Genomic DNA, 15,279 nt, shown 5'->3' on the forward strand with positions numbered 1-15,279 from the left:
AACTGGGAAAAAAATAGTTTCATATTGCATCACCTCCCTGTTCACCTGTATTCCAACCCAAGATGCAGTGCAGACTGTGAGACAACACTTTGACAGTAGGATTGTTTGTTTGCATTTCAACAATTTTTCTCACTACGAGAGGGCAAAGCCATCCTTGCCAAGGCACGCCATCCTTGCCAAGGCACACCATCCTAGTATTTGGGGTATAAATATTTGGGGTTTTGGCACTTGCCGCTAGGCTAGATCTGAACAATCCAAGTCTATGAGCATGAACTGATGAAGGGGCGAAACGTCTTCTAAGACAAACCAATCATTCCAGTTGCGATCGATTGAATCCCTGAGATTACAAATGACCTGGATGAATGAGAACATTCAAAGACACGTTTTTCCCCATATTTATCAAAATATTACTATGTCAACATTGCGTATGTGCTGAAAGCTTTATATAGTATTGCTGCTTTTGGTAAAAGCTTAACTCTTTTAGGCTTTGCTCACATTTGCTCTCTTTTATTTGGACACGCCGAGTTGGTGCTTTTCAAAACACTCGTAGCAATCGTGTTTAAGATATAAATAATATCAAGATAATACTTAAATGGGAATAAAACATTCAGTATATCAAACAAACCTTTAACAAAGTGATCACCGCAAACTCATGCATTCTTTAAACTCTGCTCCCTTGGACTGGAGTGTGACCTGCATGTGTTTCTCATCGTTTCGTTAAATCTTGCACTCTTCTGCCCTTTTTAAATTACATCTCGAAGAACCCTGAAGAAACGTTTCCTTTCCCCGATTTGTACGATTTGTACAGTCAAAAACACAAAGGGCATTTTTTCTTCGAGAAAGCCTAAAAGGCGCTGAGTACCCATTGCGATAGCTGTGGTCTTACACAAATAAATGAACTAACTAAGGGTGTAACGGTACGTGTATTTGTATTGAACCGTTTCAGTACGGGGGGTTCGGTTCGGTACCCAACGAGTTTCCACACAAACATATTAAGTAGCGCACTGCACGGACGGACATAAGATGCGTACCGCAAGTTGTGTAAACAATGCACACCGAGGCACAACACACGGCATGCTGGTGTAACGCAGGTGTCAAATATATACTTTTGCAGAGACTATTAGGCTCTTGCTATTGCTCTTTGTCACGTGACTAGGGAGAGCGCGCAGCTCTCCCTAGTCACGTGACCGCCGCGGTCCAAACAGCTATGCTTATAAGCCGGTAGCAGGAAGTGGCCGGTAGACCGGACGTGAGGGGAGACAGATTGTGTTTCTGCTCGAGGTAGGTTTTTATTCTCATTTTCACCCGAAATATTGTGCTGACGGGATTCTAAACTAAATGCCTATTTGTTAACGTTATAGAGCGCCGGATTTTTTGTCATTAAGCTGTGTGTGACTGTAGAAGCGGAGTTGGTGAGTCCATGTTTATGAAAATATACTAGTCTTTCTGCTATTGTTTCATTGCAACAGTCTTTGTGGCATATTTCTCAATCGTCCATATACAAGGTTTATGACTTGAACCAATGATAACTATTGTGTATTGAATGCACTTTTGAATGTGTTTGATAATAAGCACGTTTAGTACACTGATCGAATTGTATAGGTCATATTAAAGCTGCTAATGGTTATTTTAGCACTTTATTGCATATTGTGATTCTGACATGTATGTTGATTTATATTGTACAATATTGAGGAAAAAACTAGAACCTGTTCTGAATACTTTATAATGCAATTAGTGTTATTTAATGAAGATATTTGATTTGTGTACACATTGATTTATAAGGATGGTCCTGGTTCTTACACAGGCCAGGCTTCTCTTTATGATGGTGAGCTAAGGAAAAAAAGCATCTAGTCCAAGAGTCGTTTTTGGGAGATTGCAGCCAGGAACCCCACCACCTGTTCTGTCTGGGCTGGTAGGAGGCTCACACATTTTCACCCTTAACCGCAGCACATGGACTGTACTGCTTTACTCTCCAAGAACTGTATTATCTGAGCTGAGATTTAAACAAGATCCAGAGACACTAAATAATTGAATTGGAACACACACACACACACACACACACACACACACACACACACAGAGCTATTTCTATTTTTGGGCAGACTTATTATAGTGTTCCCAATGTTAAAAGGATAAAGCCATTGTTTACAAATTTGGTAAATAAATAACCCAAAAAATTATATTTTGTTGATTTCTTACTGAACCGAAAATGAACCGAACCGTGACCTCTAAACGTACGTACCGAACCAAAATTTTTGTGTACCGTTACACCCTTAGAACTAACGCATCGCAACAGTAATTCAGTTGATCTAGTACTTGTCCAGGGTGTCACCATCTCCAGAGTTATGGTACTCCCGTACACTAAAGTAATGTCCGATCACTACCTTGTATTGTCAACAAACTAATAACCAATGCTTTAGCAGCCGCCACATTAATGCTGCCACAACTACAACTCTTGCTGGCCTATTGCTCTTATTATTGGCACCATTCCCAAATTTTGCTGTCTTTCTTGATAACCTCACTAAACTGTAACAATGCCCTGCACAACGCCATTGATAGTATAGCACCGCGAAAGCTTGAACACCCTGGCTCACAGAAGAAACCAGAGTTCTTAAACTATCGTGTAGAAAGCTATAACGCAAATGGCATGCGAATAAACTTGGTTTTCCATCAAGCATGGAGTGATAGTTTAATAACTTATGAATACGCTTTTACCACAGCTAAAAGTAATTACTACCCAAATCTCATCCGCCTCAAAAACGATCCTAAATATTTGTTTAATAAAGTAGCGTCACTAACCCAACAAGGAACTTCTCCCAGTTGCTCCACCCACCCACTTGACTGATGACTTTATGCAAGTCTTTACTAAGAAAATTGCACCCATTATAAAAGGAGATTAGGTAGTGCGTGCCAGCTTCAATTGGGTTCTATTAGCGCAGATACAAATGTACGTACGACGGATATTGAGCTCCAAAATAACCTCTCTTTTTGAAACGAGGAACTCCTGCAACGTGTAAATGAGACAAAACAAAAATGTTTACTTGACCCCACTTCCTGGTAAACTTATCAAGGAGTTGTTTCTAATATTAGGACCATCAGTCCTAAATATTATAAACGTATCACTTTCCTCTGGCACTGTTATCCAAGCATTTAAAAAAGCGGTTATTCATCCTCTGCTCAAAAGACTTAACCTTAATCCTGACATGATAAACTACCGGCCGGTGTCCCACCTTCCCTTTATCTCGAAAATCCTAGAAAAAATTGTTGCACAGCAGCTAAATGAACACTTGGCGTCCAACAATCTCTGTGAACCCTTTCAGTCCGGTTTCAGGGCAAATCACTCTACATAGACAGACCTCGCAAAAATGACTAATGATCTATTGCTAACTATGGATGCTGATGAGTCATCCATGTTTCTGCTACTTGATCTTAGCGCTGCTTTCAATACAGTCGAACATAACATTTTATTAGAACATATCAAAACACCTATTGGTATGACAGACTTAGCCCTTTCTTTGCTATCTTACTGACAGGATGCAGTGCGTTTCCCATAACACTGTGACCCTTAGAGTATGTTAAGGTAACTTGTGGAGTTCCACAGGGTTCGGTTCTTGGCCGTGCACTCTTCAGCATCTACATGCTGCTGCTAGGTGACATCATACGCAAATACGGTGTTAGCTTTCACTGTTATTCTGATGACACCCAACTTTACATGCCCCTAAAGCTGACCAACATGCCAGATTGTAGTCATCTGGAGGCGTGTCTAAATTAAATCAAACAATGGATGTCCACTAACCTTTTGCAACTCAACGCTAAGAAAACAGAAATGCTGATTATCGGTCCTGCTAGACGCCGGCACTTGTTTAATAAAACCACCTTAACATTTTACTACTACACAATTACACAAAGCGACTCGGTACAGTATCTCTGTATCATCTTCGACCAAACTCTCTCATTTGAGTCCCACATTAAGAGTTTTACTAAAACAGCCTTCTTTCATCTCCGTAATATCGCTAAAATTCGTTAAATTTTTTTCACCACCAACGTTAAGATCATTATTCTTGTGTTCATTACGTCTCATCTCTATTACTGTAACGTATTATTTTCAGGTCTCTCTATGTCTAGCATTAAAAGATTACAGTTGTTACAAAATGCGGCTGCTAGACTTTTGACAAGAACAAGAAAGTTTGATCATATTACGACTATACTGGCTCACATGGACTGGCTTCCTGTGCACTCAAGATGTAACTTTAAGGTTTCACTACTTACGTATAAAATACTAAAGAATCTAGCTCCGTCCTACCTTGCTGATTGTATTGTACCATATGTTCCGGCCAGAAATCTGCGTTTTAATAACTCTGGCTTATTAGTGACTCCCAGAGCCCCAAAAAAAGTCTGCGGGCTTTAGAGCGTTTCCTATTCGGGCTCCAGTACTTTGGAATGCCCTCCCGGTAACAGTTAGAGATGCTACCTCAGTAGAAGCATTTAAGTCCCATCTTAAAACTCATTTGTATACTCCAGCCTTTAAATAGACCCCCTTTTTAGACCAGTTCATCTGTCTTTTCTTTTCTGCTCTGCACCCCTCTCCTGCATGGAGAGGTCATCAGTTGACCACAGTTGAGGCACTAACTGGTCAAAGTAGGGGCCACTTCTTATGCATCAGTTGGTGACGTCTCTGCGCTGCCGACTTGTCTCCATTCAAGATGATCCCCTGCTGGCCCCACTATGGACTGGACTCACATTATTAACCGTATTCACTGCACCGGTCGCCCATTGGGTTGAGTTTTTTCTTGCCCTGATGTGGGATCTGAGCCGAGGATGGCATTGTGGCTTGTGCAGCCCCCTTTGAGACACTTGTGATTAAGGGCTATATAAATAAACTTTGATTGATTGATATAAAAGAAGACAACATCCATCCATCCATCTTCTTCCGCTTATCCGAGGTCGGGTCGCGGGGGCAGCATCCTAAGCAGGGAAGCCCAGACTTTCCTCTCCCCAGCCACTTTGTCCAGCTCTCCCCGGGGGATCCCGAGGCGTTCCCAGGACAGCCGGGAGACAGTCTTCTCAATGTGTCCTGGGTCTTCACCGTGGCCTCCTACCGGTTGGACGTGCCCTAAACACCTCCCTAGGGAGACGTTCGGGTGGCATCCTGACCAGATGCCCGAACCACCTCATCTGGCTCCTCACGATGTGGAGGAGCAGCGGCTTTATTTTGAGCTCCCCCCGAATGACAGAGCTTCTCACCCTCTCTCTAAGGGAGAGCCCCGCGACCCGGCGGAGGAAACTCATTTCGGCCGCTTGTACCCGTGATCTTGTCCTTTCGGTCATAACCCAAAGCTCATGACCATAGGTGAGGATGGGAACATAGATCGAACGGTAAATTGAGAGCTTTGCCTTCCGGCTCAGCTCCTTCTTCACCACAACGGATCAATACAGCCTCCACATTACTGAAGACGCCGCACCGATCCGCCTGTCGATCTCACGATCCACTCTTCCCTCACTCGTGAACAAGACTACTAGGTACTTGAACTCCTCTACTTGGGGCAGGGTCTCCTCCGCAACCCGGAGATGGCACTCCACCCTTTTCCGGACAAGAACCATGGACTCGGACTTGGAAGTGCTGATTCTCATCCCAGTCGCTTCACACTCAGCTGCGAACCGATCCAGTGAGAGCTGAAGATCCTGGCCAGATGAAGTCATCAGGACCACATCATCTGCAAAAAGCAGAGACCTAATCCTGCAGCCACCAAACCGGATCCCCTCAACGCCTTGACTGCCTTGAGGCTTGTCAGTGACCACTGTCTCGCTCAGACATACACACAGGGAGCATGTGAACATACACAAAAAGGAGTCCAAGAGAAGCAACTATTAGCAGTCATGTTATTACGATAAGCTATCATTGAATGATAGCTAACATTATTGGCTAATCTTTGCTAAGTCACTACTAGCTAAAAACAAAGCTAATGCGCTTGTGTTAAGACAGTTTATAGGGTTGCGAATCTTTGGGTGTCCCACGACTCGATTCAATATCGATTCTTGGGGGTCACGATTCGATTATAAATCGATTCAACGTGATTCTCGATTCAAAAACGATATTTTTCCGATTCAAAACAATTCTCTATATTCATTCAATACATAGGATTTCAGCAGGATCTACCCCAGTCTGCTGACATGCAAGCAGAGTAGTAGACTTTTGTAAAAAGCTTTTATAATTGTAAAGGAAAACGTTTTATCAACTGATATGCAATAATGTAAATTAGTTTTAACTATTAAATGAACCAAAAATATGACTTATTTTATCTTTGTGAAAATATTGAACACAGTGTGTTGTTAAGCTTATGAGATGGGATGCAAGTGTAAGCCACTGTGACACTTTTTTTTATTTTATTTTTTATAAATGTCTAATGATAATGTCAATGAGGGATTTTTAATCACCGCTATGTTGAAATTGTTACTAATATTGATACTGTTGATAATATTCATTTTTGTTTCACTACTTATGGATTGTTCTGTCGTGTTTGTGTCTCCTCTCAATTGCTCTGTTTATTGCTGTTCTGAGTGTTGCTGGGTCGGGTTTGGTTTTGGATCGCATTCTTATGGTATTGCTTTATATTATTTTGTTGGATTGATTAATAAAAAAATGAAAAATAAAAATCGATTTTTGGAAAAATGAGAATCGATACTGAATCGTACAACGTGAGAATCGCGATTTGAATTTGAATCGATTTTTTTTCCCACACCCCTAATAGTTTACATCATTACATCTGAAAATCAGTAAAAGGGCGGGATATAATGTGCTGCTACGTTTTTTAATATTACTTGGGATCTCAAGTAATGCATTAAGAGATACAGGTACATTTTAAAGAGCGATCCTCAGATGAGTCATGTATTTCAGGAGTTCCCCATTTTTGCTCATAAACGTGCTCCTAATTTAAGAGACAAATTAGTCAGAGCAGATTGTTTTATTCGTCCACAACATTTTCTATCATCTCTTCCCAATGGTAATTTCTCGTGTCGTAACTGTGTTCAATGTAATGCTATGATTAAAGGTGAATATTTCTCCCCTTCAGGTCGTAAATTCCCTTTAAAAAGCAGAATTTCCTGTAGAACTAAATTTGTTGTGTATCTTCTCAAGTGTCCATGTGGCCTTTGTAATGTTGGAAAGACTAAGAGTTTAAAATTCGCATTTCAGAACATAAAAGTAGCATTAGGAATTGTGATATAAAATCCTCTGTAGCAAGACACTAATAGTGCTGGACATGATATATGTTCATTGAGGTTTCAAGGTTTGGAAGAAGTGAAACCTTTGAGGAAAGAGAAAATGTTTTACTGCAACGTGAAGCATTTTGGATACACACATTACAGACTACCCTGAAGGGACGAACGAGGAGTTGCTTTTGGGATGTTTTCTATAATCGTTTTCTACAATGGTGTTCTATGAAGTTGTCTATATGCATATCATGTACTTCATATAGCTTTTTTGTGGCTTGATGTAGGGCTTCAGGTTGGTGCTTCATTTTCATACTTCAAGTATTATATTATACACAGAGGGAGCGATAGCTATTCTACCACTTAATTTTGTTTTCACTGTGCTGATGAGCTATGTCTCCTTTTATTATAATGGTTGTCCACACATTTTTTAATTACTTTATTTTCCTATGACACTAAGCTCAGTCTGATTTATTTTGTACAATTTTGCATTTTGTCTATTTGTGCACTTTCATTTTTGAAGCTGTTCTTGATTGATTATGTCAATTGATTAACCACAGCTGTGACTAAGTGCATCACTTCCTGTTTAAAAATTGCACGCTGACGAAGACCTTGTCGAAACCGATATTTGTTTTGGTAGCGCCTGTGCAGTTTATATTAAAATTAAAGGGAGGACACGAGTGTTGCTGGCCTTGCTTTTTCTTTAGGGATATAATGCTTAACAGACATTGGAAAGCTAAAGCCCTCTCAGCATCCGCGTAGAGGTTGCAAACAGCCTTTTTCAGTAATGAAATCTACAATTTAAAAATATTTAAATGTTTTGGCAAAGGAAAGGCAATTGTGATTGTAGATAGACTGCTACTTAGAAAATATATACACTATATTGCCAAAAGTATTTGGCCACCTGCCTTGACTCACATATGAACTTTAAGTGCCATCCCATTCCTAACCCATAGGGTTCAATATGATGTTGGTCCACTTTTAGCAGCTATTACAGCTTCAACTCTTCTGGGAAGGCTGTCCACAAGGTTGCGGAGTGTGTTTATAGGAATTTTCGAACATTCTTCCAAAAGCGCATTGGTGAGGTCACACACTGATGTTGGTCGAGAAAGCCTGGCTCTCAGTCTCCGTTCTAATTCATCCCGAAGGTGTTCTATCGGGTTCAGGTCAGGACTCTGTGCTGGGCAGTCAAGTTCATCCACACCAGACTCTGTCATCCATGTCTCTATGGACCTTTTTATGTGCACTGGTGCACAATCAAGTTGGAAGAGGAAGGGGCCCGCTCCAAACTGTTCCCACAAGGTTGGGAACATGTAATTGTCCAAAATGTTTTGGTATCCTGGAGCATTCAAAGTTCCTTTCACTGGAACTAAGGGGCCAAGCCAAACTCCTGAAAAACAACCCCACACCATAATCCCTCCTCCACCAAATTCCACACTCTGCACAATGCAGTCCGAAATGTACTATTCTCCTGGCAACCTCCAAACCCAGACTCGTCACTCAGATTGCCATATGGAAAAGCGTGATTGATCACTCCAGAGAACGCGTCTCCACTGCTCTAGAGTCCAGTGGCGACATGCTTTACACCACTGCATCAGACGCTTTGCATTGGACTGTGTGATGTATGGCGTAAATGCAGCTGCTCGGCCATGGAAACCCATTCCATGAAGCTCTCTGCGTGCTGGGCTATTTGGAAGGTCACATAAAGTTTGGAGCTCTGTAGCAGCTGACTGTGCAGAAAGTCGGTGTGCTTCAGCATCCGCTGACCCCTCTGTCAGTTGACGTGGCCTACCACTTCGTGGCTGAGTTGCTGTTCCCAAATTCTTCCATTTTCTTATAATAATGCCGACAGTTGACTTTAGAATATTTAGGAGCGAGGAAATTTCACGACTGGATTTGTTGCACAGGTGGCATCCTATGACAGTTCCACGCTGGAAATCACTGAGCTCCTGCCCATTCTTTCACAAATGTTTGTAGAAACAGTCTCCATGCCCAAGTGCTTGATTTTATACACCTGTGGCCGGGCCAAGTGATTAAAACACCTGATTTTGATCATTTGGATGGGTGGCCAAATACTTTTGGCAATATAGTGTATGTACCGTATTTATCTTATTTACATTTTTCTTAAATTTCCAAATCGAGGTGAATTTCTTGTTACCATTTAATAATTTTATTTTTAGTGTGGCTCTAATCGCCTTATGTAATTTCACGATGCAGGCCGTTTAAATTTTATTTTTTAAAACAAAATTTCGCTGGCCAATAAAAAAAATGAGCTGAGGGCTGCAAATAGCACCTCAGAAGAGCTTTTGTTCCACATTTTGTTTAAATGTATTACTTTAAGTGCTTACAATTAATTCCATTACAATGCAACTTTTTTCCCCCAAATGTTAAAGGAAAACTCCTTTTTTTTTTTTAATTTGCCCAAATTCTACAATCCCTATGTGAGACAAGAACCCACATCTTTCCCTTTTCTGTGCAAACTAAATAGTAAAAAAAAACTTCGAAGGCAGCTAACAAGCACATTCTTAATAACATGCAATATTTATAGTATGTTAGCAATTTTAAGCATTACCGTAACTTCTTTCCCTGGCGCATTGATTTCACAGAGCACATTGCAACTAATGCTACTTCCGTCAACGACAGCATAGAGAGCACATGTATTCTAGCCTTCGTGAGAGCTTTGGAGTGTCACGTTGCATTAGTGCTGAACAAAATATATACAAAAAATAAGAACTTAAACAGTCAACATCTGCTCTCACTGGGATGCTGACTGATGGGGTGGTTATATTTTTCAGCAGAAGACCTTTGCTTTCCTTGAGCTGGTAAATTCAGCATAACCGTCACTACTCCGATGGAAAACGCTGGAAGTAAATGCACATTTGCAGAGTCTTCCGAGCGATGTTGTCGGGTCTCATGCTGCATTCAATTTGTTGATAGCCAAGTTGAGAGCAAGTTTTGAACAAGTATGTACTGCTTGAGCCGGTTTGGATTTTATGTAGCGTGTGAAATTTCAAAGTTGACCAACTTCTCGGCTTGGTGGCCCAACCTTTTATTATGCAGGCATAACTTATAATCAATTGAGTTTTATAAATTCAAAGGCGATAAAGCAGCAGCGCAAGAAGCACAAGTACCTAGGATTACTTTTTAGATTAACTGTGAGCAGGGCGCTGTATTACTACACCAGAGAAGTAGTTCCTCTGCATTAGCTCTCACACTAAATCCTCTGCATTAGCTCTCACACTAACAGGCTATATATAGCTTGGTTAATATGTAGGTCACTGTATGTAAATGGAAAGTTGTTGGCAGTTTCTGGATGTTTGTTTTAGATGGTTATATAAGCGGAATAGATGACGCCCCATTACTTGCATTATACGGTAAGCAGCATCAAAGCAGCATTCACTATTTAAACCGCACAGAAAAGTGACAGACATGTGTTCTTGTCTCACATATGGATTGTGGTTGAAGAAAAAAGGTGCTATTTTCCTTAAGGGCAGGTAAAATATCAGTAATACAAGTGTAGCAAAATCAAGTAATTACAAAACATCACTTTCACTTTGCCTTACCTCCTCCCCTACCATGTTCCACAGATGAACCAGAGGAAGACCAGTATTATCATCGTAGTTTGAGACCTTAAAAGTCAGACAAGGCCAAATGGTAATCGACAAATCAACTTCAACAGTCAAGAAATGTAAGGCTTAAAGTTTACTTGTGCAAGCAGTGCGGCACCCCGTGTCATCTCCTCTAAAGCTGATGTGGCCTCAGAAGAAAAACAATCTTCTCCTGATAGAATATTCATATTAGACAAAAGGAACACAAAGAAAAACAGACGTCATCAATTTGTGTTTCAACACCAGCAAATAGTGTACCTGGTAAGGGAGCGATGTTGTCAAGCAATACTTCAGCCCCTTGAAACGGCAACGTTACAAAATCAGACCTAAAAAACAAAATAAGGCATTAAAAAGGTGTTGGCGACATAACTTAATTGAGTGGAAGCATTACAAATAGCAAAGTCATCTGTTATGTTATTGCCCTGCTAAACCATAGCCCATGTAGTTGTAATAATGGGTTATACTTGTATAACGCTTTTCTACTTTCAAGGTACCGGTACTCAAGGCGCTTTGACACTATTTCCACATTCACATGTGGCACACCATTTAATAAATGCAGGTGTAAATAGCAGTTTTTTTTGTAGTATCTGTCCATCAATTTTCTACTGCTTGTCCCTCTCGGGGTTGCGAGGGTGGCTGCAGCCTATCCCAGCTGCATTCAGGGGGAAGGCGGGGTACAATTTGGAAAAGTCGCCACCTCATCGCAGGGCCAACACAGATAGGCAGACAACATTCAGTCTTTTTTTAATTGTATTTATATAAAGTGCTAATAAAAACAGATGGGAAGTGCAAAGTGTGCCTTCGGGGCCATTTGCAGCTCAATGTGCGGCATCAACAAAATAAAAGGCCTTTAAATAAACATGCAATCAAATAACAAAATACCATTAAATAATTTAAAAGAAAATTAAATATCTACACTTTTTAGGAAATACCTTTATTTTGGCTAAAAACAAAAAAGTCAGCAATTGTGAAACTGCCATTGAACCCTTTGGAGTAGAAGCATGGATTCAAGCTATTTTGAAAGTGAATACAGGGCCTGCAGGTAGTAAATCAAATTTAAGACTTTTTTTTTTGGACTAATAACATTTAAAACCTTTTCTCATCCAAATGAACAGAAAAGTACAATGACATGAAGGAAAATCTAAGGCAACGTACATACACGTAGAATTCAATCTGATGTATATGAATTCATTCAATCACAGCTCTTTAACAATATGGTTTGATTAAAAACTCCAAAAGCCGCCGTATTATAAACCAATTGGAAAATATCGGCATACAACAGCCATTTTTCAGATTTGACATAGACTTGTTTTACTGCAGAACTCGCATTGTGCTTCATATCAAGTGTCTCATGTAACAACCAGAAAATTGAGCTATGGTAGAGGAAGGCAGAAAAATATATGGTCTGTGAAAGGAACTGTTAGCACTTCTGATAAAGCTAAATGGTTACTTTTTGCACTGTTTTCAGCCGACCGACTTGACCAAAGAGAGAAAAACATCTCTCTACAGAAAGAAAGGGAGTGCAGTCAGAGCGCAATTGTCCAAAAAGAAAGAAGGCAATTATGCATTACAAGCCTCAGAGTTTGGATGTAAATAATGTGGATAACATTCAAATTTGCTCAGCTCATTTTGTTGCTTTCTTGCTTACTGGCTCCTCTTCTGTTAGAAGATAGGGGTCCATCGTCCCTAAGAATGATGTGCTCTGTAGTGACTGTACAAGCCAATACGAGCTTTGAAGTTTCTGCCTGATATGGGACAGATCAGATGGTAATATACATTTTGGCATGACTCTTCTTTCCAGTCTCCTCCTCCTTTTTTCAATTATCATAGATTTTTGTTTCTCCTCATACTTTTGTCACTCCTTCACTGACTGCAGGTCTCCATGTTATTCTGTCTTTTTCTAGGTCTTCCCAGTATGTAGTATCTATTTCACATTGTTTCAGAGACTTCTTTAAGCAATCCTTGTAGCATTTTCTCTGCCCACCAACATTTCTTTTCCCTTCATTTAGCTGACAGTACAACATCTGTTTTGGCAGTCTGTCATTTATCCGTACGACATGCCCTGTCCATTGTAGTTGGTATTTAACAATTGTACTCTCTACACTGGGAAGCATGGCCTATTCAAGTACACTGATGTTTGTTCTCATATCTTGCCACTTAATATTCATCATCTGGTGTAGACATCGCTGTTGAAACCTTTCAAGTGCTGTGATATGTCTTTGATATGCTGTCCATGCCTCCCGAACCATATAGCAAAGTTGTTATAACAATTGCTCTAAACACTTTGATTTTTGTATCTGGCCTGATGTCATGATTTTGGAACACTCGAGTCTTAAGCTTTCCAAAGGCTGCAGCAGCTTGCCTGATTTTGTGATTGACTTCTGCATCAATGTTAGCATTTGAAGACATACTACCAAGGTATGTGAAGCTTTCTACATTTTCAAGAGCCACTTCTTCTATCTTTTTTGCTGGTGGTTGCAGGATGATGTCCTTAGGCGATGGTTGGTAGAGTACGAGTGTTTTCTTTGCATTTATTTTTAGTCCAAGTTGTGCGTATGCATAATTAAATGCATCCAGTATTACTTGCAAATTTTCTGCACTCTGGGCTGCTATTGCATTATCATCGGCATATTGAAATTCTACCACTGTTGACCTTGAAACTTTTGTTCTGGCTTGCAGCTTCCTCAGGTTGAACAGTTTTCTATCTAGCCGAAATGCAATTTGAAATAGCTCAGCTGGTATTCGTGAATATGCAATGTAGATCACAACAGAGATTTGCAAGCCTCAAACGGAGTTTGGATGTAAATAATGTGGATAACATTCATATTTGCTCAGCTCATTTTGTATCTGGCATGAATTTCACGTTGAATTCATTTTCACCTGTTTTGGTGAATTCTTTGAAAATATATTGCTTAAAAACTAGGACTAGGTATTACTTTAGCATGACGAGATGACATTCGCATATTTTCCTTCCTTTCCTCACCCAAACAAACTGAGCATAACCAGACAACCTGTATAGCTTTTAAATGTCAGTTGCTGTGTAAACTTGGAGAAAAGTTTAGGTATAAGAAGCTGACCTGAAATTGGAATAAATAATGGAAATATTTAGGGCTGTCACAATATAATTAATTTTTTTTTTTTTTAAACAAGATCACATTTACGAATTTGGGTTAATCGTAATTACATGATTAATCACACTTGCATAAATAACATTTTTCTTAAAGTGTAACCACTTTTTTAATGCAACTACATATTAAATGCGATCAAAAGTCCGCTTACAATGGAGCCTATGGGAATCGCTCTATTCTGCCTATTAAGCTGTAAAAACAACAACCAAACACCTCTATTAAGGTTTTATATACATGATTTAAGTATGTATGTCATGTAGTAACAGGCACATTTATAACATTTAAATGGGAACTGCACTTTTTGGAATTTTGCCTCTTTCGCAATCATTATGAAAGAGATGACTGATTAATTTGTTTTTATGCATTTTAACTTGTAAATAAACCATTTTTTGCGCTGAATGAGGCATTTCCCCCAAACTATACGAATGCGCATATTGTCCATCCCCTTAAAAGGGGTGGGAGGGTCGCACTAATATACAATGAAAACCTAAACCTTACCCCCAACCTAAGTAATAAATATAAATCGTTTGAGGCGCAGTGGAAGAATGGCCGTGCGCGACCCGAGGGTCCCTGGTTCAATCCCCACCTCGTACCAACCTCGTCATGTCCGTTGTGTCCTGAGCAAGACACTTCACCCTTGCTCCTGATGGGTGCTGGTTAGCGCCTTGCATGGCAGCTCCCTCCATCAGTGTGTGAATGTGTGTGTGAATGGGTAAATGTGGAAGTAGTGTCAAAGCGCTTTGAGTACCTTGAAGGTAGAAAAGCGCTATACAAGTACAACCCATTTATCATTTATTTACTTACTATGAGGTTTGTCGCACCGCTGCCTCTCTACCTGGCTGTTATCTACCGCCCCCTAGGGGCCTACTCGGACATTATCAGTGAATTCTCAAGAGTTCGTCGCTGATCTAGCTTCAACTCTGAGCAACCACAACTGGTGACTATGCAGATTGTTTTAACTTAGTCACAAGCAAAATATGGTCATTAAAGAGGGGAGTGACATTATTGCACATGGAACTAATTGATGCGTTAATTTTTATAGGAAGTGCACGATAAATATTGAACTAATAAATGCAGCTGAGATAGGCTCCAGCGACCCCAAAAAGGGACAAGTGGTAGAAAATGGATGGATGGATAATTGTCCCCATTGCCGTGGCATTTGAAAAGTACAAAAAGTTTGTCAGAGACAATCCAAGGGATAAAGTGATCAAGCGCCAATTTTCAATGATGAAATGGTATTTGATTAAATGTTATTTCACCATTGAAAAGATGAAGAAATGGTATTTGATGGCATGTTATTTCATCATTGAAAAGATGGTGCTGGGTGACCATCC

The 15,279-nt window shown here is 40.1% G+C and overlaps 1 protein-coding gene across 2 annotated transcripts in view; it reads right to left on the bottom strand.

The window, feature by feature from the left end:
- The window catches only part of akap1b (A kinase (PRKA) anchor protein 1b), a 45,219-nt gene that overhangs the window by 4,900 nt on the left and 25,040 nt on the right, over positions 1-15,279 (bottom strand). For both annotated transcript variants that reach the window (XM_061925504.1, XM_061925505.1), the window contains exons 8-10: positions 11,076-11,143; positions 10,916-10,989; positions 10,773-10,838 (exon numbers count right to left, since the gene is read on the bottom strand). In XM_061925504.1, the coding sequence (XP_061781488.1) occupies positions 10,773-10,838; positions 10,916-10,989; positions 11,076-11,143 (208 nt within the window). The remainder of the gene's footprint in view (positions 1-10,772; positions 10,839-10,915; positions 10,990-11,075; positions 11,144-15,279) is intronic.

Source organism: Nerophis lumbriciformis, linkage group LG30, assembly GCF_033978685.3.
Source record: "Nerophis lumbriciformis linkage group LG30, RoL_Nlum_v2.1, whole genome shotgun sequence".
Classification (NCBI taxonomy): domain Eukaryota; kingdom Metazoa; phylum Chordata; class Actinopteri; order Syngnathiformes; family Syngnathidae; genus Nerophis; species Nerophis lumbriciformis.